The sequence below is a fragment of the Mustela nivalis genome (assembly GCF_964662115.1).
Source record: "Mustela nivalis genome assembly, chromosome: 18".
Taxonomy (NCBI): Eukaryota; Metazoa; Chordata; class Mammalia; order Carnivora; family Mustelidae; genus Mustela; species Mustela nivalis.
Genome location: NC_139037.1, coordinates 59,471,303 through 59,496,273, shown reverse-complemented (window position 1 = coordinate 59,496,273; position 24,971 = coordinate 59,471,303). Strand labels below are relative to the sequence as shown.

The 24,971-nt window shown below is 54.4% G+C and overlaps 1 protein-coding gene across 4 annotated transcripts in view; it reads left to right on the top strand.

The window, feature by feature from the left end:
• Positions 1 to 24,971, top strand: part of GRIK5 (glutamate ionotropic receptor kainate type subunit 5) — a 51,973-nt gene that overhangs the window by 13,939 nt on the left and 13,063 nt on the right. For 2 of the 4 annotated variants that reach the window (XM_082710863.1, XM_082710861.1), the window contains 4 exons: positions 5,491 to 5,694; positions 19,075 to 19,191; positions 19,405 to 19,514; positions 19,864 to 20,037. In XM_082710863.1, coding sequence (XP_082566989.1) covers positions 5,491 to 5,694; positions 19,075 to 19,191; positions 19,405 to 19,514; positions 19,864 to 20,037 — 605 coding nt within the window. The remainder of the gene's footprint in view (positions 1 to 5,490; positions 5,695 to 19,074; positions 19,192 to 19,404; positions 19,515 to 19,863; positions 20,038 to 24,971) is intronic. The other 2 variants (XM_082710864.1, XM_082710862.1) reach the window with 1 other exon arrangement.

Below are 24,971 nucleotides of genomic sequence, written 5' to 3'. Positions count from 1 at the left end.
TCCGCTGTCTGTGCAAGGCCCTCAGCGAGTGTGTAAGCTGCTCCCAGCTGCCAGGGCTGAGTTCAAGAGGGTTGCCACAGGTGCCACAGGATCCCAGCGGCCCCCTCAAGCCATGTGGCGCGGAGCTGTTCTCTCTGTCCCCAGGGAACTCCCAGTCTAATGAGGACCTCGTGTCCCTCTGGAGAAGGGCCAGTGAGCCTGCTGGGGAGGCCCAGATGGCCTGCAGACGGGAAGCCAGACGCCTCATAACAGCCTCCCCAGCGGGCCGGGCTGGGCTGGCTGGGAGAAGTCACGCCTCTGCGCCTGTGGCAGTATGGCCAGACCCAGAAGCTTCCAGGGGCCAAGAGAGCTGAGGTCCTTGGTGGGAAGCAGGGACAGAGGTCAGGGACAGGATGTCAGGGGAGTTGAGCCATGATCCTGGAGGCTTCATCCCCTCCTCATACCTGTCTCCCCTTTGCCCTAAAGCCCATAAGCCAGTGTGGTTCTCTTCCTGAGATTCATTGCTCTTTGGATGGATGGATGGATGGATGGATGGACTCATTCATTCCACTAAATTTACTGAAGCCGCTGTGCACCAGGCCTAACACAAATGCTGGATGTACGTGAATAGTCAGACACTGTGGTTTCCTTATTCTTGAGTGGCACTGGGAGAGGGGATGCCATTCTGATGCAGGAGATCGACCTGGACACAACCATTCCAACACAGGTAATGAGGGAACCCCTCCCCGCCTAGAAAGGAGGGACTGACTCAGCTTTAGAAGAGTTCGAAGAGGCCTTCGCAAAGGAGGTAGCATTAGACAGGTTTTTAGAAGCTGTGTAGGAGTTGGGTGCATGGAGAAGGAAGGACTGGACATGCCGAGAAGCATGAGCTTTGAGAACAGGGGCTTAGGAGATGTTTGTCAGACCAGATGTGGAAGCAGTGGCTTTGTCTGCACAGCTGGACATACCTATTCGTTCGCTGATGTTTTCTGACATCAGAAAACTGGGCTGGGCCTGCGTTGGACATGGGGGGATTCTGGCGTAAGACTAACTGGGTGCCTGGGACAAGAGCCGGTCAGACTCTGCCTTTTTCCCCCCCCCGCTCTATCCCTGGGGCCTAGAACAGTGCCTGGCACCTAGCAAGCACAGAGAGTGGTAAGTGCTGTGACAGGGGTGGCCCGGCGGCTGTGGGGCTGTTGGAGGGGGTCTCTGGAGGGTATACTTATCCTTTGCCTGAGCCCTTGGAGGGCGTTGAGCTGGAAGGGGCAGGGTCCTCTCTAGATGTGAGAAGAGCTCCGGAGAGGTGCTCCAGGTCGGGAAGTGAGGCCTGAGCTTGCTGGGGTTGTAGGAGGAGGGAGGGGAAGCTCATGTGGGTGTTGAGGCTGGCAGAGAGGCTGGGAGTGAGGATGCAGGGAGAGGCCCGAGATGGAGGAAGGGTGAGGCTGTCTCTGCGGTAGAGCTCACTGGTCTGGAGCCGAAAGGGTGGCTGGGCGCAAGATTGACAGAGGCCCCACAAGGAAGCTAAGGTCCAAGAAGGCCCATGGAGGTAAGGCTGTGTGGGGCCTTCCCTCAACCTCCAGCCTTGCTCCTGCCTGTAAAGGTTTCTCAGAACGCTCCGTGGTCCCTGTGATTGTTTTCCCCATGCTGGGATGTCTCATCCTCCTCTTGGGTGAACCTGTGGCTGGTTGGACATCGCTCTCCTTTTGACTTTGCCCTCTGCCACTTCAGCTGGCCTAAACCTTCATCTGTAATATGGGTCTCCTGATCCCACCTCTTTTTTTAGTATATGTGCTGCCGAAGCGAGCACCTGATCCCACCTCGAAGGGCTGTGGGAGGATCACATGAGGTAGAAAAGCCACCTGGCCTCAGCACTAAAGGCATACCTTCCCGAGCTCGCATCCCGGATAAACCAGAAGCCACTGTGGCCGGCGTCTCAGTGCCCGGCCAGGCCCTCTGCTCCTGCCGTCCGGTCCTCCTGGCCCCCCCAAGCTTGGTACCCGGATGACGCCCAGACCAACCACATTGTGGTCCTCATTTGTATTTCCCTAACAGGGACGTCAACTACCTTTTCCGCATTATTGGCCATTTGATACTCTTCTTTTGGAAATCCCCTGTTTGAGACTTTTTTTTTTAATTAAACAAAAATTGGGACATGGGATCTTTTTACCGATTTATGAGTTATTTATATATTCTGGATTTAACTTCTCACTGGATGTTTGTCCTGCAAATACCTTGTGCCTTGCTTCTGAACCCTCAGTCTTTCAATGAAAAGATTTCTAATTTTACTAAAGTCCATTTTATCTGTGTTTTTTTCCCTTTTTGATTAATGCTTTTAGAATTTAAGAATCCTTTGCCTACCCCAAGGTCGCAAAGACAGCCTTCTATTTGTTTTTGAAAAATTTAATTGTTTTACCTTTTACAGTGAGATCTACCATCTTCCTGATGTACCATGTGAGGTAGGGGGACAGGACACATTTATGCCATGGTTTTTGTTTTGTTTGAGATTTTCTTTTTAATAATCTCTATGCCCAGTGTGGGACTTGAATTTATGACCCTGAGATCAAGAGTCACAGACTCTTCCGACTGAGCCAGCCAGGTGCTCCCCCAACCCCTGCCAAGCTCTGTTCTATTGTCGGTTTGTCTCTCCTTGCACTAACACCACATTGTCTCAAATACCATAGCTTTAAATTAAGTAGTAATACCCCAGAGGTTCAGTCCTCCAATTTCTTCTTTAGGATTGCTCTGACTCTTCCTGACCATCCACATTTCTATACACACTTAAATATCCTGCTTCAAATTTTAAAAATATTTTCATAATTAATATTAAAATTTTTAATTAAAAGAATTTATCACATTGGAGGAGGCACTGAAGTTAATACAAACCTACATAAAACAGATTTCAAAGAGCACATGGGGTGAGGAGTGGAAAGCTAGGCTCCTTGCGCTCCACGCACCCCCTTTTTTTCCTCGGAGACCACATCCTTCCAGAAACGTCAACGCACATACAATCTGTAGCTAGGTTTTTTTTTTCCTTTTCCTCTTAATATATCTGATAGAACTTGTTATTTTAGGAGTTGCCTAGGAGTCTTCGATGACATCAATAATCTTTTTAACCTGTCCCAAATTAGGCAGTTTCAGTCTTTGTTCCCACTGGGAGCAGTGCTGCCATGCTGCCGTTGGGCGTACATTTTGTGTACAGATGCACAGCCATTTGTGGGATGGATTCTCAGAATCAGACTTAGCACCAGCCCACTGTCTGTCTGCGGCGCTTCCGCAGAAAACTGAAGGAGTCAGAAAACCCTGTGTGAGAGGCTCCGTCAGACCCTTGGTTCCGGTGGTCTGGGGCTCTGTGTTGAGTCCCACATCAGTGGTCTCTAATCTCAAGTTCTGTTCATAGGCCCCAGTCCCTATTTCTGCCTTTATAAGTTCAGACCCCAATGCTGAGGCCTTGATCCCAAACCCACAACACAGGTGTCTCCAGCTTTGGGTCTGGCGATCAGCTGGGCCTTGGCGGAAGGACCGAGGACTTCACAGTGCAAAGCAACTGGGTTTGGAGGCCCAGCTTTGTCCCATCTCCCCTCCCCACTGCCCTGCTTCTGCTCTGTGGCCTCAGTTGAGATGCTGGGCCTCCCTGAGCTTCAGTTCCCTGCTCCGTATGTCCAGAGAGCTTGGGGGATGGAGGAAGCCTTCCAGCTCCAGCGCTGGTGCCTGCCTAGAGAAGTCTTGATTTCTGATTCTCTAGCTTTGACACTGGGACCGCGTCCCGGGTCTACCTGGCTTCTCCCACGTCCCCCTCGGATTCTGTCCACTTGGCTTCCGTCTAGCACAGGGCCTCAGAGGCCTCAGAGCTGAGTTTTGGAGTCAGCCTGGCTTGTCCATTTCAGCCACTTACAGCTCCACTTCTCGGGACCTTGGCGTCCTCATCTCTGAAACGGGGGTATTAATACCGACCTCCCACGCTGACGGAGTAGCTGTCACACAGCAAGCCTACAAGAAATTCTAGCTACTGATGCTATTATTAGCAGCATCTCACATTCCTACTCCCCGTTCCACAGTTTGGGTCTTGGAAAGGCGGCTTGGTGGAAAGAGAGCAGCGCTGACTTCCCTCCATCCCACTACCCCTCAGCTGTGGGGCTTGGAGTGGTCCGAGAACCCAGAGTCTATACTGATACTCGGCCTCATTGTGCCGGTAGCTGGGGAACAAATCCCCTCGCTTGACCTCCGTGAGCCTCAGTTTTCCACATGTGTAAATTGAGTCTGATAATGCCTCTGGTGTAAGGTCACTGCCAGGAGTTAAAGGGATCTGTTCGAGGGCTGGGGGTGGGGGACTGGCACTTAGCTGGTACTCGATATGCGGCCACCATCCTGGATATTCTTGCCAGAGCCCTCCCCACTGTGTCCAAAGCCCTAACTTCCTTTGTTCCTCTGTCCAGAGAGACACTTTACACATACCCTTTCAGACATAACTGTGTCAAGATTAAGATTCCCTTTGGTCGACATCATCTTCTTAATGCCTCATCTTACTAGCCTTTGGCACATTTTCTCTACTTTTGTGCTCATTTGGTGCATGGGGGGGGGTGGTCAGTAAAGTTTACTGGAACCCCTCAGAAATAAGCATCAGGGTAGCAAACCTGTGCAAAGTCTGAGGTGTTTGGTTAGCTTGCAAAGCATTGCCAGAATCGGTATTAGAATGTGAATTGCTGTTAACCTTTATAATCAGGACATTTTGCAAAACAGCCGAGGATTCCAGAATTCTTGACGTCAGGCCATCTGGCATCTCGGGCCTGCTTCCCTCACAGTGATATCGGCTGGCTCTTGATCCTGGTGGGGCAGACCCTGTGATCCCTTGCTAGTTCATCAAGTTCGTTCAGGGGGTCGGGTCGGTACTGATCGTGTGGACAAGAGGGGCACCTGGCTGGCTCGGTCAGTAGAATATGTGACTCTTGATCCTGGGGTTGTGAGTTCAAGCCCCGTGTTGGGTATATTGATATCTTAAAAAAGAAAAAAAAAGAAAAGTGAAGTGGAGCAGAAGGGAAAATAATCAGGGTCTGCTGCCTTTTGGTCCCTAAGGGTAAGGACTCTTTTGAGGAACAAAGTCTATTTAAATACACATATGCATGCGTAGGACTTGCGTTGCAAAGTAAAATGTATCTCTTACTATGATCATGGTCAGAAATTTGAAAGCCCCTCTTCCAGTTTAGCATAATCTCCTTCCAGTGTGATTCACTCTTAGGTTACTCGCCTCCCTGGTAAGCATTTGAGCATCAAGTTGGCCGGCAGAGCTGAACACCGCTCCCTGTGATCTGCAGGGAGGGGGCGGCGTCCCGAGACAACAGCCGGCAGCTTCCAGGCCTAACCCCGCTTTGAGCATCTTCAGGCCAGGAACAGGTGCCCTGACTCCGTCCCTCTCGGAGGCAGATTCCTGATATGGCGGCCCCGGCCAGGGCTCCAGGCTCTTCAAGCAGCCCCTAGCTGCTCAGTCTCTGACCTCTCTTCTCTGCTGCTTCCCAGGAGAACCCATACGTCATGCGCCGGCCGAACTTCCAGGCCCTGTCTGGGAATGAGCGTTTCGAGGGCTTCTGTGTGGACATGCTGCGTGAGCTGGCTGAGCTCCTGCGCTTCCGTTACCGCCTGCGGCTGGTGGAGGATGGGCTGTACGGGGCGCCTGAGCCCAACGGCTCCTGGACAGGCATGGTCGGCGAGCTCATCAACCGGGTACGGCTGGGCCAGGTCTGGGCAAGGGGCTGTGGCCTGGGTGGGTGTGGGGAGGCCGGCCGGCAAACAGCCAGTGGCGAATCCACCAGCCGGGCCTAGGACAGCAGGTACTCTGTGTTCCTCTGCCTGGTGAATGCCACGGGGCCAGCATGGCCAGGCAGAGGGTGGAGAGGCCTCATCTCCTGGGTCCTGCTTTGCCACATGCTCCCCTAGCATCCCTTGGCTCCACTGGTGCTCAGGCATTGTCTGGGTGAACGAAAAAGACACGGAGTTAGAATCAGACAGAGACTGTAGAGGTGGAAAGAGGCTTCTTGCTGGAGGGAGGCCTGGATGGGGAAGATAGGGATGGCGCCCTATGGCTGGTGCCCGCCACTTGGACCTGGCCTGTTGCAGATGCATCAAGGCTGCCTGTTGTACTCACAAGTCCACTCACTCAGAAAGTGTTTATTGAGCACTGTCTGTGTGCCTTGCACCATGCTGGGCCTAGGATAGAGTGGTGAACACAGGGGATCCGGACCGTGCTCTCGAAAGGTTAGGGTGTCTTTAGGAAGCCGGAGAGCAAATGACCACGAGATAACCCTCAGGGCTGTGATGGGGGAGACTGCGAGGGGGGACCCAGAGGAGGCTCCTGACCCAGCTGGTCCAGGGAGGACTTCCCAGGAGAGGACACCCCCAAACAGATTCCCAAAGGGTATGAAGGAGTCAGCAAAATGAAGGGGGTATGGGAGCAGGGGAATGTGTTCAGAGCAGAGGAAATGGCATTTATAGAAGGGGAGTCAGGGTGAGACAGAGTGGGGTGCCCTGGAAGGGCCCTGAGTGTGGGTGGGATTTGGATGAAGGGGAGGAGGGAGAGAGGCAGGGGTGTGGGAGGTGGGAGGTGAGGGTGGTGTGGAAAAAGTATTTTGGAATCAGACCAGTCTGGGTTTGAATGCTCAGGTGAGTTGTTTCTCTTTCCTTCACTTGTCTTTTTCCCTCCCTGGGATGGGGATAATGATGCCTCTCAGGTCTGTCCTGAGGGTTTCAGGGAATGAGGACAGCACCACCCATGCTGCTTGTCAGAGGCAGGAGATCTCAATGTGTAATCCCTCTTTTTATTCCAGGCAGGAGAAACCATGTGGGTGAGGGCCTGGAGCCAGGGCTGTGCCGGGGAGACAGGCCGGCCCCAGCCAGCCAGGGAAGGTGTGCAGAGTAGGGACGGATGGCCATGAACAGTCAGGGAAGCCTGGACATTGCACTTGGCTGAGGGCATGAGGGATCCTCACCCTCATGTCTCTTCCAACCCAGAATTCAGTGCATCCAAGTCCCTAAATGTCACTGGGGTAGACTTGAGAAGGCCACTTTACGTGACGGGCATTTATTCCTTAGGGCACTGATTTTCAAGAGCTATTTTGACTGCAGAACCGCCCCCCCCCCCCGCCCCCAGTTGAAGGCACCCTTAGAAGCCTGGACAAAGCAGAATAGCTGTGGTGGAGGCAGGGCTGGGAGGGTGTCCCTGGGGTCCTGGTGGCTAGGCCCTCTCCCACCCCACCCCACGAGCAGGCCCGAGGCACTGCCTTGCCGCTGCTGGCCTGTTTGAAAGCTTCTGTCCCAGAGGCTCAGCAGGGCCCGCAGCCAGAATCCAAGAAGGCAGACAGCATGCAGAGCTGGCGGCCCAGCACCCCCACCCCCCGACTTCCATTTCTACATCCTGGTCCTCAGCCATGTGGGCTCAGAGCGTTCTTCAGGGTCCCCAGAAATAGGCAGGCGGCAGGAGAGTAGCCCCCAGCCCCAGTCCCTGTAGTTTCTTCATCAACAAATAAGTAGGTAATAGTCCTCTTTGCAGCTGCATGCCCTTGGGGAAGCGCCTCAGGCCTGCCCTGCAGTAGGGGCGGGAGATTTGGAAGATTCCAAGTGGTGTCTGAGGGTGGTGTCTGGGGCTAGAACAGCACAGAGGCCCAGAGCTTTCCGGATGCGCGGGCTTGTCATTGGTCATTGTGATCCTGAGCCCTGTTGGTATCTTGGCTCTGCTGCCTACTAGCTGTGTGACCTTCGGCGTGTTCCTTAACCTCTCTTCGATGTTTCTTCAACAGTAAAATTGGAGAGATAATGGTAACTAGTACACACCACGGTCTTGAGCGTGAAATGTGTTCTTCCCAGGGCTTAGAACAGGTGCCTGGCGGGTTGTGGGAGCTGCAAGCATGTACTCCACTCACGTTCTTATTAATGTTATTTCGACTGGCTCGGCCAGCACCTGCATACATTCGTGGGTCTGTGTGTTCTCCAGCCGGCTAGCATTCACTGAGGGCCTACTGTATACTAGGCGCTGTGCTACTCCCTGGGAGATACAATAGCCAGGCCTGGCCTTGCTCTAAATGAGCCTGGCTGTCAGCAGGGGGCTCATGGCTAGCCGCCAAAGGTCTCAAGCTGGCTTGTGAGGAAACAATCACTCGGGGTGGGGGTGGGGGTGGGGGTCAGGATGACCTGCAGGGAGGTAGGGGGATGACAAGGATGGAGACGGGGGAGGCTGAGAGTGCCAGGTCTTGGTGAGGGCCTGGGGCGGGGAACTCTAGAGAAAGGACAGAGCCTCTCCGTTGCTCGGGCAGCTGGCTGATGGCGATGACATTTAGGGAGAGAACACTGGAGGAGGAGTGATCTGGGAGCGCGAAGGATGGGTGGGGCTTGGCCCTGCAGAGGCTCAGCTGCTGCCTGCTGTGGGATGGCCATGGACATGGAGCTTTATGCAGGTCCTGGCTGTGACCTCCTGGGCGGCTGCAGCAGCAGCTGCCTTTGTCATCACCACCCCCCATGCCAGAGGCTTTTCAAGTGTTACTTAAAGGACCTCCCACTGCTGCCCTGGGGCTCAGAGGCAGAGGGACTTGCCCCCCTCACCATGGGTCTGCAGCCAGGGGGTCTGACCCAGGGCCTTCCCAGACCCCCAGCAGGGACTCAGGGAGCCTGGGGTAGACAGGAGGATGCATTCACCCCATGCCAGGGCCGTGCCCAAGCGTTTTGAACCATGTGAACGCCGCCCCACAAAGAGGGCCTGGTTTTAGCCCAGTTTTCTCTAATGGTGAGTGAGACACCAAGGCATCATGTCCAGGCCACACTGCTAGCGACCAGCAGAGCCAGGGCTGGCCCCATCAGGCTGGTCCAGAGCTGAAGAGTGACTCCAGATGGAAGCCAGCCCAGGGCGCCAGAGTCTCCCCAGTCACCCCACCAGTTCCCAGGCCAGTCTCGAATCATCATCCATTTAGTCCACCCAGTGGCCGCTGCAGGAATTGGCCTGCTCTCTGTCCTGTCTGTATGTGACTTCAGGCTCCCGCCCCTCTCCCAGCCTCCTCACTGGCCTCTTGGCCTCACGACTTTCTCCATTATGCTGGGTCCTCCAGTAGGATCCTCTACATTGCAAGTCTGACCTGTCATTCATGGGCTGTCGCCAGAGTGCCTCCCCTCCACCCCTCACCTCCCCGCCCCCGAGATAAAAATCTGTGCCCTCCGGCCCTGCCCTCAAGGACAAAGCAGCTGTCTTGGGGTGTTCTGGGGAAGCAGACTCTGAGTGCAGATTAGCAGGCAGGAGGCCCCCTTGGAAACCAGCCCTGGGAGGGCAGGAAGAAGTGGGCCAGGCAGAGGAAGGAGCAGTGTTGCGATGTAGCTCTGACTGAGCCTCAGCTATCCCCCAGGCATCTCTGGGGCTGAGGTTGGGGGGGGGCAGGACTTTATACGCCCCCCAACCTGTGATTGGTGGGGGGCGTCCTTAGGGAGGCTCTTCTGCCCACCGAGCTGAGAGCTGAGGGCCCTGAGCCACCAGCACGCTCGGCAGCCGGGGCCATCAGTGCCGGATCCCGAGGGAGAGTCTAAGCGGCCTGTGCCATGGTCTGATAGTCACTAGCTCATTCGGGATCAGGCAGGGCTGGCTTCAGCTGCCTGCATTACCATGGGGTCCCCACAGACCAGGTCCCCTCTCTGGACTGGGGGTCCCCTCTTGAAGTGGAGATGATATTATCTCCATCACAGAGCTTTGGGGTGGGGGGTAGGTGAGGGAGAGTACGAGGTCCCAGAGTGGAGCCTGTTTCACAGGGGACCTTGCGGGGTAAAGAGCTGGGATATTCTTTTCTTTTATTTTCTTTTTTGTTACGACTTTATTTATTTATTTGACAGAGATCACAAGTAGGCAAAGAGGCAGTCAGAGAGAGAGGAGAAAGCAGGCGCTCTGCTGAGCAGAGAGCCCGATGCGGGGCTCGTTCCCAGGACCCTGGGATCATGACCTGAGCTGAAGGCAGAGGCTTTAACCCACTGAGCCACCCAGGCGCCCCTGGGATGTTATTTTCACTGTGTGTGAAGCCAGTGGGAGGGTTTAGGCAGGGAATGTGCCATGAGCTAATTGGCTTTCTCTCTTTTTTAATTGAGGTCAAGTTCATATAACATAAAACGAATCATTTTAAAGTGTATATCTCAGGGTCAGGCAGCCTATTCACGGTCACCTCTACCTCATGCTAAAAACATTTTCGTGAGCCCCAGAGAAATCCCCATACCCGTGCAGCAGTCAGCTTCCATTCCCCTATACCCCGGCCCCTGGCAACCACCAGACTCCTATCTGCCACCACCAGTCTCTCCATCTCCGTGGATTTACTTATTCTAGGTATTTCCTATAAGTGGCATCACCTGCTATGTGGCTGTCTACGTGTGGCTGCTTTCACTTGGCATCACATGTCCATGTGGAAGCGTGGATCAGTTACCACCTTTTCTAGGGCTGAATAATGTTCCACGGTATGGAAGTATGACCTTGATTAATTTTTAATTCATTTAAAAGTGATTACTCTGGCTGCTCTCTTGAGAAATCACCGTAGTGAGGCAAAAGCAGAAACAGGATTCTCTGTTTAGAAGTCTGTCGGAAGGTCCAGGAGACAGAAGACAGGGGCTGATACTCTGGCGGTGGCTGTGTCAGAGGTGCTCAAGAGGGAGACAGGAATCAGGGGTGACTGCGGTGTGTGGCCTGAGCAGCTGGGTGGGTGGCAAGGCCAGCTCCCGCCCTGGGGAGGACGTGGGAGGTGCACTTTGGGGGGCTTGGGGAAAGAGGGGTTGTCTCTGGGCAGGGATTGCTTGAGGTGATGATCCAAAACTCCAGAGGAGAAATATGGATTTCGTCGTGCAGCTGAGGATGAATTATTATTATTTTTTAAATATTTTTTTATTTATTTGACATACAGAGATCACAAGTAGGCAGAGAGGCAGGCAGAGAGGGGGACCCTGGGATCATGACCTGAGCCGAAGGCAGAGGCTTTAACCCACTGAGCCACCCAGGTGCCCCGAGGATGAATTATTTAACACATCCCCTGTCTGGGTGGTTTCCTGTGTTTGTCAGTGTAGACACGGTCACCGTGCCCTGGGCCTGTGGATTGGCGGGCATGTTCCCGAAGGAGAAACTCCTAACCGCAAAAGCCCCGGGTCAGAGAGCGTGAATGTTTTTTAAGCAGAGAGAGACTGCCACATGGACGCTCAGAAAGGTTCCGCCAATTTATATTCCCACCAAAAGTGCACGAGAGTGCCACATTTCCCACACTCTTGCCAACAGAGGTATTATCAATCTTTAAACAAACAAACAGACAGACAGACAAAAAAACACCTCTGCCCAAAGGCCAAAAATAAGAGCTTATCGTTCCCACCTAAATAGAACGTTACCTGGCTGCGGATACTCATCCCCGAGCAGTCAGACGGTTACTCACGGACGCATGGTTTTGTACTTTGTTGTTTCCAGGCATTTTTTCTTTGTTTGTGCCATTATAAACAACCATAAGCAGACATCTTTGTGCACTAAAGCTTTGCCTGCACTGTAGCTGATTGGACCGATTCTGCAGATAGAGTAACGAGGTCAAGGAGGAGGACCCTCTATGACTTTTGTTATATGTCCTCAAACAACTTTCCAGAAAACCTGCAGTGGGTCCTGTGCAGGCTCCTTCTCACACAGAAGGTTTTTGGTTGGCTTTTATTTATTTTTTTAAATTTTTAAAAAATTTTATTTGTTTATTTGACAGAGAGAGAGATTACAAGTAGGCAGAGAGGCAGGCAGAGAGAGAGGAGGAAGCAGGCTCCCTGCTGAGCAGAGAGCCTGATGTAGGGCTCCATCCCAGGACCCTGACACCATGACCCAAGCCAAAGGCAGAGGCTTAACCCACTGAGCCACCCAGGCACCCCTTGGTTAGCTTTTAGAAATTGAGATACCTGTCCCCCACCCCCCAGTCATTTTTACAGATGGCAGAGCACTTTGATTTTTTTCTGTTCTACCTAGTGGACCACAGTGGGCCTGGTCAGGTGATGGACAGAGTCTGAGTCTGAGTTCAGCGTGGAATGGCCCTGACAGATCCACAGACCCACCCTGAGTTTTCCCATGTCCCACTTGTATACTTGGAAGAGACCTTCATGGCCCACAAATCAGGGCCCTTATGGTCAAAGAACCAAGCGGAAGCTCCTAGAATTGCCCGTCTTTCTCAGGATAGGAACCCCAAAGCAGTTCTACATCCTTTGGGGGAATCACAGAGATCGGTGCTGTCGTGCACGGCTTGAAGGAAGCAGAGGTAATGACTTCATCCCTAGTCAGCTGGCCCGTTCGGCCCGTGCAGAAGGCAGATGGATTTTGGCCGATGACTGGGGATTATTGTCAACGGAGTCCAGGCGGTGACTCCAACTGCAGTTGCTGGCCCAAATGAAGTGTCTCTCCTGGAGCACGTCAACACAACCTTGGCAGCTGGCATGAGCTGTTGACCTGGCAGACGTGGTTCTCTCCAGCCTGCTTTCTAAGGCCTACCAGAAGCCTTCTGTCTCGCCTCGGGGTGACTTCCATTTCCTCGCCTTCCGTCGTCATCTAGGCTGTGGAGGGCTTGATCTGGACAGTGTCACTGATCGGATCTTGTGAGCAGGAAGTCACATTTAAGGGGTTTGGCAATAAAGCCGCCCACTTTCCGCCGGTCAGGGTCCAAGTGGACATGAAAACAACACCAGCTACCAGAACGGAATCACATCAGCTACTTGGACAGAGCGCATTTGATACAAAGAACTGTTACCTAGAGGTCGAGTGGTTAAATACGGGACTGAAAGCGCAGAAAGCAAAGGAAGGGACCCTGGAGTAAGGGGTGCAGGAAACAGCCACCTTCCTGAGGCCTTGGGACGGGGAAAGAGCTGGAAAGGTGAAAACTCAGAAACCCAGACAAGAGGCCTCACGGAGCTGAAACTCAGGCGTCTGAGGAGGGGCCGCTGCGTGTGTGGTACCGGTGACGTGTGGTGGGGCTTGGGGATTTGGAAGTAAGTTGTGTGCCTGCTTCAGGCCACTTACCAAACTCCCCACATGGCTTTTCACTCTGAGGGAGGCCCGGAGCACACCAAGGCGCTGTGACAGATCACAGCCGATCTGCCTCCTGGGCCCGATGACCCAGCAGATCCTGGGATACGCAGAGTGCAGGTGGCAAACAGAGACAGAGGCACCCGGGGGGTGACTCACGGCGCAGACCTCTGGGGTTTGAGAGCAGATGGTGCCGTCTTCTGAGGCTCACTGTTTTCCTGAGAAAATGCTCATTGCCGGGTCCTCCCGGAGACTGAGCAGTGAGGGCCGCTGTGGCCTGAGCGCTCCTGCAGCCTGGCTGTTGTCCTCTCTGTGTGAGTCAGGGTCCTCTCGGGAGACAAGGCATGCGGTATGTTTGAATGAAGAGCTGTTACCATTACCATGGTAACGAAGAGGGTAAAAGTTGAACTCCAACGCAGGGATCAGCGAACTTTTTCTGGAAAGGGCCTGATGTTATTTTCGACCTTCGGGCCATACTGTCACCACGCTGCAACTTTGTTGTTGGATGGAAAACAGTCGTAGGCGATACCTAAACAAGAAGCCAAGAGTGTGTTCCAATAAAACTTTATTCACAAAATCGGGCACTGGACTTGGCCCGAGGGTCGTAGTTTCCACACTCTCACTCCCAGCTCTCATGGAGGTGGCAAGGCAGGAACTGAACTGGGGGCTTCCCTAGTTCTGAAGGAACAGAGAGAGGAGCAGAAACCACTGGAAACTGGCTTCTGGAAGCTGGGGGGCACGGGTTTCCCCGGGTGGGGTGGGGGTGGGACTCGGACTCCGTGAGGCCGGTTCTGCAAGTGCAGGGAAGCCACAAACTGGATTCATCTGTTGCCCCAGGACAAAGGCCACAGCAGGGCAAGCCTTCACCTTCCTGCCGCCTTGCAGCGTCCCGCTGGCACCCCCTACTGGCAGAATCTGACAGGGAGCTCGTGGCAAAGCAGAACCAGGGCTTGCGCAGAGCTGGGGTAGAGTTTGGGGCCAGGGGAGACTCGCGAGCACGTTGGCTGACTTTTCGGGATTGAGACAGCCTCCCCGCCCCATCGTTTCTGTTTGTTTGTTTTTTTAAAGATTTTATTTATTTATTTGACAGAGATCACAAGTAGGCAGAGGCAGGCAGAGAGAGGAGGAAGCCGGCTCCCACGGAGCAGAGAGCCCGATGCAGGGCTGGATCCCAGGACCCTGGAATCATGACCTGTGCCCAAAGCAGAGGCTTTAACCCACTGAGCCACCCAGGTGCCCCTCCGCCCCATCTTTTCTGCAGATGGCTCAGCATTTGGATTTTTCCTGATTTCATTCCAGAGATTAGATGTCAGCGTCCCCTTGTGGAGGGAAATCTTCTGTAAGAAATAGGGGACTCCACTAGGAAATTTAGGGTGTGGAGGGGGAGGTGGAAGGAGAGTTCCAAAGGCTCTAAGAGGACCTTACCAGAGTTTGCAGGGTTTAAGGATGTGTTTGTCCTCTTCGGAACAAAGTCCAAATCTGACCACTTCTTTTCACCATTACCCAGCTGCCCCCCCTCCCAAGTACTTCCATGGACTTCATTTGGTCCCCAAGACCCCTGCTTTCACTCTTGCCCCTGTGGTGTGTTCTCATGGTGGCCAGATCATCTCACCCCCTGCTCACACCTTCCGATGTGGCGTCCTGTGTTGTCCTGGGAGTAGAACCCAGCCCCCTTCCTTTCCTTCATGTTTGTCCCCCAGACCTCCCTGCAGCAGGGAGTGTGTCCAAACTAGCGTCTTCCAGCAATCTCGAGTCCTTTGCCCTGCTTTATTTTTCTTCATAGCGCTTGTTGCCACCCACCATTTCATGTTCATCTTCACTGCTGGATCCAAAGCTAGAACTGTGCTTGGTCGGGGGTCGGTATTCCCAAGTATTTGTTAAGTAGGAGGGGATGCAGGGCAAGGTGGTGGGTGTTTTAGCCTGTTTGTGCTTCTGTAACAGAATACCGCAGACTGGGTGGGGGGCCTGCTGAACCACAGAAATCTATTTCTCACTGTTCTGGAGACGGAGGACGTCCAAGATCAAGGTGCCGGCAGATTTGGTGTCTGGTGAGGGGCCTCTTCCTGGTTCACAGACAGCCGTCTTGCTGTGCTGAATGTGGTGGAGGATGGTTCTGCTTTCTGGATGGAATGGGACAAGCGCACTAAATCCGTTCATGAGCTTCTGTCCTCATGACCTCCTCCTCACCTCCCAAGGCCGGCCTCCTAACACCATCACATTGGGGGATCAGACACGTTCATGATGTGGCAGGCGGTGGACGCTGGGTGGCATGGGCCTCAAGGGGCTGGGTGAGGAGTACGGGGACAGCGTAAGGAGAGTGGGCGTTGTTGCCAGCTTTAAGCAGGGCTGCTGTGACCCAGGCTGTAGTTTCTGGGGCCCCTTGGGTGGCTGGCTGAGCTTTCCAGTCCTGAGACATGGAGATAGGGGCAGGAGCAGGGCTGTGAAGTTGGAGGAAGCAATTGATTCCAGAAGTGTTTGGGGGAAGAATCAGGAGAGCTTGAGGATAGAAGCAGTGAGGGCTGGAGAGATGTCAAGGACAATATTGGGGAGAGGGTGGGGGCTTCTGCCTGGGATAACCCCGGGGACAGGGTGGGGGCTGAGTTTGCTGGCTGTATGTTGACGAGAATTTCAAGGACCCATTGTTCCCTCTAGTCACATGCAAAGCACCTGGGACCTGGACCCTGTCCTCCGATGCCGCTGGCCTGGGTAGGGACAGTGGACTGGTGAAACCCTGAGAGGGGGACCAGTTCTGAACCACAGGGTCAGCTATAAGCCAGGAGCTTATCTCCACTCTGCTTCCGTTTCTTCATGTGCAAAATGGGAAGAATGGTTTCCTGACAGGGCTGCTCTGGGGACTACGTGAGCTACTCTGGGTGGGGGGAGCCCTGAAACAGTGGCCACAGGGTGCGTGCTGTGTGAGGGTGAGCCTCTGGGCCCAGGCGTTTCCGTGAAGCATGGGGAAGGAGAGCGTTGTCTGTCTGGGTCACTCTGGAGGCCCCTGGAGGAGGGGGGCACGTTCCTCATTCCCTGGGGCAGACACGGTGCCTCCAGCCTGCCCTGCTTCTGCAGGTTCCACTGTGGAGGCAGAGATGCAAACAGATGTTTTCCAAACTGAGCTAAAGGCTGTGGTAGATCCAAGGGCATTGAGCCTGGGAAGGTCTAGAGAAGGTGCCACAGAGGAGGGAGGGTTCAGGGGACCCTGTCGGGGTGGGTGGGATCCAGTTCTGTGCAGAGTGGGGGGCTCCATGCAAAGGCAGTGTTCACTCAGGTGGAGGGTGGAAAGCAGCTGAGTGAGACAGGGTGAGAGGCTCAGGAGTATGGTGGGGAATGGTGGCAGCCCTGAGGGCTGCTCAGAGAGGCCAGGCTTGGTCAAAATCCAGCAGTGTTTGTTGGGAACCCCTGTGTAGGTTCTGGGGTGCACCTCTAACCAGATGGACAAGGAACTGGTAGTTTAGTAGGAAAGCTAGTCCATGGATAAGCAAACAGGCAGGGTCATCTCCAGTTGTGCAAAGCAGGATATAAAATGGGGTAATGGGTAATATGAGAGAGAGGACCCTGTAAGTGGGGTCTGGAGGCTGCTGTGGAGAGGGCTGAAGGAGGGAAATGTGAGCTATATCTTGAATGGTGAGGCAGAGCTCTGGAGGAGCACATGCAAAGGCCCTGAGGTAAGGAATGAGCCTTCTGTATCAAAGAACAAAAGGCAGCCACTGTGGCTGGAGCCTAGTGGGTGAGGGGAAAGGCATGAGGCGAGGCCAGCAGGTGGTGGGTCTCAGATCACCAGGGCCTCTTGGCCATGAAAGGGATTTGTTGCAGGTGGTAGTGCAAAGCCACCCAGGGCTTTCAAGCAGGGGACCTTCCATTTGGACTATGGGGTTCTGAGTGATGGTTGGGGGGCTGGTGAGGTAGCTGGTGTGGTTGTGAGGAGAGCAACTCTGATGGTCAGGGCCTGGACGGGGTGGGGGGATGGATAGGAGTGGACAGACCTGAGGTGCATTTTAGCAGTAGAGTCTCTGCTCTTGCTGCTGGAGGAGAGGTAGAGAATTTGGGAAAGGGAAGAAGTGGGTTTGGCCTAGATATTGGCCTGAGACGAGCTGCCCAGAGTGGGTGAGGAGGCCAGGGAGCAGAGCAAGAGATGGAGAAGAAGGGTACTGGGAGCGCTTTGGGGAGGAAGAGGGCCCCTGGAGCCTGACCTAGGGACGAACAGCCCCCTCCTGATCCCCATCTGCAAAGCTGCTGCCTCCTGTTTTCTGAAGGGGAGACTCGGGCCCCTAGGAAGGGCCTTCCCGGGGTGCACCTCCTGTGGGTGCATCAAAGTCATAATGCATCAATACAAAGTCATGTATTAGCTGACATCATTCCTGGCAGTTCACATATTAGTCATAAGAGTGGTGAGTGTGTAAGAGGCAAGAAGCTCCTTACTCTCACTCTCCAGGAATTCCAAAGGGTGTGCCTCCCCCACCCCGATCCAACTGTGTTTTGGGCCCCTGACACAGTTTGCCACCTCTGCATTCTGCCCTGGGACTGGAGCCGTGTCCCTCACCCCATGGTAGCTGTTTGACCTGGGCCCCACTTGCGTCCACACCCGTGTTACCTCATATGCTCTGTGTGTCAGCCGCTTCTGAGTGTGTGTCCCCCCTAGGCCAGTGAGCTGGGCCCTCTATTCTTATTTCAGCCCTATGGGTCTCTGCTTGAATTTGGAGTCAATTCTGGGGTGTCCTGGGAGCCGGGTCCCAACGCCAGGGAAGTGCTGTGTGAGACATCTCACCCAACCCCGTCCCCATTTTGCAGATGAGCAAACTGAGGCCCAGAGACATGGAAGTCCCTGCCCGAGGTCACCTAGAGAACCCAGGGCAGAGCCGGGGCTCCTCATTCCCACACCAGGCCCTTTCTAGTGCCCTGCCCACTTTGTCATGTATGTACACATTGAGGGCCATGTGTGCCTTGAGGGAACACCCCTCCCCTATGTGTCTCCACTGCTCCCTACGCTGTGTCGAGGGCACAAGTCTGTCTGCCTCTGCCCATGCTGCTAGTATATCACTGGGCCAGCCTGTATCTCAGCCCGTGTGTGTGGATGTGGCGTGGTGTGCACACATCAGTCGTGGCATATGCGCGACCCGACGCTGTGCAGTGGGAAGGGTGTGCGAAGTGCTGGCTTTTTCCCAGTCTTCTGTCCAGCCCACAGCTAAAGGCCGGCTAAGTCCCCTCGAGCTAGAGTGAAATGATCCTTCTGGATAAGGGATTCTGGGTATGCCCACCAGACACTAATGTGAGCCATTCTCTCTGTTCCACCCCTCCGGCTCCCCACCCTTGCCACCTCAGACCTGGACCATTTGCAGCTCCCCCTGAGGTCATTCTGTTGGTTGAGCTGGGCACCGGTCCGGTCTTGGGGGTGCCTTGATGCACACATGTAGGTCACCTGTGCTAGCCGATGGCGGGAGAGTCAAGGTCCCATCTTTGTGTTAAGGGCCCCCAGCTGCTGCCTTTGCTGACGAGTGTCTTTGCCTCTCTGAGATTCAGTTTCTCCATCTGTAAAACGGGGCTAATAGTGGCCTTCCCGGAGATGTTGGAAGGAGGACTCAAGGTAATCCATAGAAAGTGTTACCTAGCATGGACCCTGGCGCAAAGTCAGCGCGTAGTGAATGTTCCACGTCATGAGCCGTAGAGACAGAAGAGGAAACCAAGGCCTGAAGAGAAACCTGAGTGGGTCAGTGTCCTGGGATCTCAGTGCCCATGTCACATTCTCCCCAGGACCTGGTGACGGGGGATGTGGGAGCTAAGAGGGTCTATGGTGGTTTTTTAAGGCAGGGCCTTCACAGTGAACTTGACAGGATGAAGAGGAGCGGCTGGGCAGGGAAGGGGCTGCAAGAGCCTGTCCCAGAGACGTGAGCTAACAGGGGTCCAATTCTGGGCCCCAGATGCCATTCTGGAGCGAGTGCGTGCTCCTGGCCCCTTCGGTCCCTCTCCTTTCTCTTTGCTGGCCTCTCGGGAACTCTCTCTGTGCATATCTCCCTAACTGCCCGTCTGTCTCCCCGGCCCACCCCTCTGCCCCCGCCTTGCTTCCCCTCCAGCAGAAGGCGGACCTGGCTGTGGCTGCATTCACCATCACAGCGGAGCGGGAGAAGGTCATCGACTTCTCCAAACCCTTCATGACCCTGGGGATCAGCATCCTCTACCGAGTGCACATGGTACGGCTCCCCGGACAGGTGGAGGCTGTGGGACAGGGGGCTGGCGGTGGGGCAGGGGGCTGGCGGTGGGACCGACGCCTGTGCCCCCAAGGGAAGCAGAGGCTGAGGGCTGGATCCTGAGGGGCCACTTGGGCTCATGGACACCTGGCAGGGCTGGGGCAGGGGACGCACGCGGGTCGGGGAGGCTCTGGGCCTCATGCCCTCTCCCTGCAGGGCCGCAAGCCTGGCTATTTCTCCTTCCTGGACCCCTTCTCCCCTGCTGTGTGGCTCTTCATGCTTCTTGCCTACCTGGCGGTCAGCTGCGTCCTGTTCCTGGCCGCCCGGTGAGTCCACCGCCTACTACCTAGGAAGAGCCCTGGGCTGGGGTGTCTGTGACTGACCCGGATATTCCGTGCCAGGCCTCAGACTCCTGGGCCCTCCTTTCTCCCTCTCTCTCTGTCTGCGTGCCCTGTCCCACCTTGTGGCTCTGATTTTGTTCTGCTGTTCTCTCTCTGGGCCTATCCCCTTCCCATTCTCTCTCTTTCTTCTCTGTTTCTCTCTGCATCTCTCTGTGCATCTCTTGCTGCCTCTTCTGTGTGTCTGTGTGCCTCTGTGTTTCTTTCTACTTCTCTTTGTGTGTATTTCCTTTCTACCTTGGCTCCATCCATCCCTCACTCCCATGTCTCTCCACAGGCTGAGTCCCTACGAGTGGTATAACCCCCACCCGTGCCTGCGGGCGCGTCCTCACATCCTGGAGAACCAGTACACACTGGGCAACAGCCTCTGGTTCCCCGTGGGGGGCTTCATGCAGCAGGGCTCGGAGATCATGCCTCGGGCGCTGTCCACACGCTGTGTCAGTGGAGTCTGGTGAGCAGCCTTCTGTCTGTCCTGCCCTGGGTGGGGAGGGTCCCTTCTGAGGCCTGGTTGGATTCCGGTACCCCTCTACCAGCTGTGTGACAGGGAATGGGGTGGGGAGAGCTGAGTCCCAGCTCTGCCCCCGCTAGCTGTGTGACCTTGGGATGTGAGGTCACATCCCCTCTCCACGCCTCAGTGTCCTCATCTGAAAAATGGGGATAGAAATGCCCACATGTCAGGTTGTAAGGACTCAGCTGGGATGCTACGCAGAAGTGCTTCTTCCGACATGAGGATTATAATTGGAACCACATAAGCCTGGCTGTCGCTGGCCCAACTGTTGCTGGCTCACCCCCGTGCCCTGGGGGTGACCTGGGGCAGCCTTCACTATCCAGGGGTGCCTGTGCCCTCAAAGTCCCTTGGGGACCCCAGTAATGTAAACAGAGCTTACTTTATCCCCGTGATGAGCTCCAAGAAGCCACATGTTGGAGAGCAGATATGGTCAACTCATGTCAGTGTGGCCCACCACTTTTTAAATATTTGAATTAGCATTTAAAAATGGGGCAGATTCACTCAGGAATCCAGATTTCTCCCTCTTGTTGAAAATTCAGGGGCTGTGGCCGTGCTAGATGAGGCGGCCTTCTCCCGGGTTCATGCATCTGAGCCCTGAGACCAGGCACTCCCCAGGGCCACTAGCTCCAGCGCCACCCACGCCCTGCCCTGCTCCCCAGGCCCCTTCTTGCTGAACATTTCTTCCTCATCTCCTCCCCATCCCCAAGAATTCATGCCTTGACAGCCAGGCAGCAGATGCTTCAAGAGGCCCTCCTGGTGCCAAGCACTCAGGTGAAGAATCCGGCCTCAGAGGCAGAGGAGTGGAGAAGAAGGAGTTAAACAAATAAACCCAGGAACGTCCTGTTTGACCCCAGGACTAAACAAAGCCCTGAGACAGCATCTCATTCAAAGCTCACTCAAGGCTAACATTGAGTGAGTGCCAGGCTGTGCCCACCCCACTAGGACTTACTGCCATAGAGCAAGCCGTTGGCAGGTCGCTTGGCCCACTGGCTTTGCACCTTTGGAGTCTCGATGACATTTTTTTTTTAACAACTTGGGACTGGCATCCTTCCAAGCGTCATGGACCCTGTGCTAGTTTCCTATTGCTGCTGCAACAAGTAAGACAGGTTTAGTGGTGTAAAGCCATATAAATGTATTTTCTTATGGGTCTGGAGGTCAGAAAGCAGAAATCTCACTAGGCTCGAGTCCAGGTGTGGGCAGCCCTCGCTCCTCCTGGAGGCTCTAGGGGAGGTTCTGTTTGTCTGACTCTTCTAGCATCCAGAAGCCACCTGCATTCCTCGGTTTGTAGCCACTTTCTCTGGCTCTCACCTCCTCCTTGCATACATAAGGAGGCCTGAGATACCACTGGGCCCACCTGAATAATCCGGGATAATCGCCCCATCTCAAATTCCCTAACTTCATCTTATCTGCAAAGGCCCTTTGGCGGGACATACTCACAAGTTGCAGGGCTTTGGATGGACACATCTCTGGGGGTGGGGGTCCTCCTTCTGCCAACCACCTACCATGGCTGCAGCTTACTGAGGTCGTCAAGTGTAACGATGTGTCAGATGCACACAGACCTTGCTGTTAAAGCAAAGGGCACATGCAACAACAGTAGGGTATGTGGGTGCTCAGGGAAGCCTCCTTGAGGAGGTCCCATCTCGGCTGAGTCCTAAAGGTGAAAACAGAGGCATCCATGCCCAGGAGAGAGGGATGAGCATTGTAGACAGGCTAGAGGAGGCGCACGGCAGCTGGGACAAATCTGGCCGAGGCCTGGGGTCAGTGGCCGACTGGTGACCTCCTCTCTGCAGGGCGTTCCTTCTGCTCCTCGTTCAGGGGCCCCTTCCCCAGCCAGGTGTTCTCTGCCTGTACCATCACCATTGACAAGTAATGGAGACCTGGACCCGGAGCTCACTCCCGTCTTCACTCCCAGTCCTTCCACACATACGCTCAGTCACTGGGTCAGCGGATGTCTCAACAGATGTTTCTTAATCTCTGACTGGGACCCCGGCACCATGACGCGGCAGTCCAATGCCTAGGGGACTTGGCGGCCAGTGGGCCGCTAACCCGCCTCCCGGGCCCTCCATCTTCGGGGTCCGTTGGGGCCACAACCTCCTACAGCCGGCCGCTTCATTCGGGATGGCCCCTTTCCAAGCTCCAAGTCAGTGCCTCTGAGGTTCTGCCTGACCGGCTGCAGCCCCGCCCTCCCTGGGCGCCCCCCCGCCCCCCATTCTTGCGACATGGTCCTTGCACCTCCCTCTTTTCTGCTCTGTGAGCCCTGCCTGCCCTCTGGTCCGTCCACCTCAGGTAGGTTCCTAGGCCACCACACTTTTTTTTTTTTTTTTAAGATTTTATTTATTTATTTGACAGAGAGAAATTACAAGTACACTGAGAGGCAGGCAGAGAGAGAGAGAGAAGGAAGCAGGCTCCCTGCTGAGCAGAGAGCCCGATGCGGGACTCAATCCCAGGACCTTGAGATCATGACCTGAGCCGAAGGCAGCTGCTTAACCCACTGAGCCACCCAGGCGCCCCTAGGCCACCACACTTTGATCATTGTCCTCAACTTCTCCTCAGGGCGTCCTGTCCTCCGAGCCCTCCCAGCAACCTCAGATTTAGTCCACAGCCTGGCTCCTTACCCCCGGTTCCACCAGGGCCACACAGGACCCTTTTATGGATGCGTCCAGTATACGCGATTAGCTACCCGCCTTCTAGAAACTCCTCACCTCCAGGCTCTTGTGGCCTTATGGACCCTTTGTTTCATTGCACCAGGGGGCTACTGCCCTTTGCCCTCACTCATGCGAGCTCCTCCCTCCACACTGGTGATGTGGCAGCACCTGCAGACCCAGTGCCTTCATTTTATGACAAATATTTTCTAACATCTGCTTTCCCACCCTGATGAAATTCGAGGGTAATATATGTACTTACGCATCTGTCTACACATGTTTTTTTTTTTTTTTTTTTAAGATTTTATTTATTTGACAGAGATCACAAGTATGCAGAGAGGCAAGCAGAGAGAGGGGGAAGCAGGCGCCCTGCTGAGCAGAGAGCCCAATGCGGGGCTTGATCCCAGGACCCTGAGATCATGACCTGAGCCGAAGGCAGAGGCTTTACCCACTGAGCCACCCAGGTGCCCCCTACACATGATATAAAACAAATCCATAACTCGTCCTGACTGCAATACAAGGAAGAGAAAGGGACATGATCTGTGGTAGGATAGCACGACAGCAGTGCATCAGTGTTCCGGCGGGGCCTCTCCAGGGAGAAAGCAGGAGTCAGGCGGCAACACCGACTTCCAACGGGTACCTTAGGAATGAGGAGAAGTGAGACCATTTAATAGAGTTGTATCAACACCTGAGACTTGACACTTTAAAGTAGTTGGTCAGTGAGTATGTTTGTACTAATACAAACCACCCTGAGCATGGTGATTTCCCAGTCCAGCTTCTCCAAGAGTCTTGGTTTGGTGCCGCAGAAACCGTGAGCTGGCCGCTGCCAGAGACCCGAGTTCCGAACGGTGAAGGGTTCTTGGCAAAGTTTCAAACACAACATCCAGTTGTTCCTCAGTCTGAACAACAGATGCATTTCTAGAAACTTTGGTTTCTGTTAGAACCATGCAGAACCATGGTTGGCTTGTATGTGCCAAGGAGATAGGCTCAGGGAGTGATGGACTGGATTTTCCCTGTTATTTAGACTGGGCTGCATCGCCAGACACCTGCCCCCACCCACCAACACCAGGAGCTACCAGGGTGGCCCCCATCTGTGTCCCCTTGCTCTGTCCCTGTGAGTGTCCTCACCCCACCCCCACAGTCACCACCACCAGTCAGCCACCTTGTACCCTTGGGGTCAAGGTGGTCCTTGCTATGGACCCGGCACTGAGTAGTTTTGTCTTGACTCAGTGAGATCGGCACTTGGGGTAGCTTTGAAGAGACTTGGTTTCCAGAGAGCTGTGTCAGACCCTGCGTCTTTGTGAGTCGGGTTCACTGGGGGGCTGTGTTCGACATCCCTCTGTCCTCCACTCCACCGCCGCCCCAGGGCCTAACTCGGCACCGTGCTTGTGAGCTCAGCGAAGGGTAGCTGCCGTCTTCATGATTAAATGCTGGGGGAGGAGCTGGTCTCGGAGGCCCCCCCAGCTTCGCCCCTGTCTTCCTGCCCCACAGATCTGTACCGTCTCAGGCAGCCTGGCCACTCTCACCTGCCAGGCAGGAGAACAGACAGGTTCAGGGTAGGACAAGTGGGCTCCGTGGTGAGGTCAGCAGGTGCCTCTTCTCCCCTCCCATGGCTCCCTGCCGTGCCCCAAGCGGCCCATCCTCTGACAACAGCCCTGTTAGGGGCAGCCTGCTCTTGTCCTTGCTCGGCAGAGGAGTCCAAGGTCACATGACGAGCCAGTGAGAGAGCCAGGATTTGGGGATTTTCCAGAGATCTTTGTATTATTGATTTCTTGTTTAGTTCCACTGTGGTCAGAACGTTCTCTGTAGGATTTTCTTCCTTTGAAATACATGGAGACTTGTTCTGTAGCTCAGCGTAGGGTCTGTCCTGGTAACCGCTGTCTGTGACGTGGGTGGTTGCCGTGGGCTATAAACAGCAATTAGGGCCTGGAGGCTGCTAGTGTTACTTTAGGCTTCTCTCTCCCCACCGATCTTCTGTCTACTAGCTCTGTCAGTTATTGAGAGAGGGGCGTTGAAATAGCCACCTGTAATTGTGCAGGAATCTTTTCAGTTCTAACGGTTTTTGCTTCATGAATTTTGAAGCTCTGTAATTAGGGGCATAAATGTTTAGAGTTTTTATGTTGTCTTGATGAATTGATCCCTTCGTCATTATATAATGCCTCTCTTTATTCCTGGTAACATGTCTGCTCTGAAGTTACCTTTATTTGATATTAATATAGCTACTCCAGCTTTCTT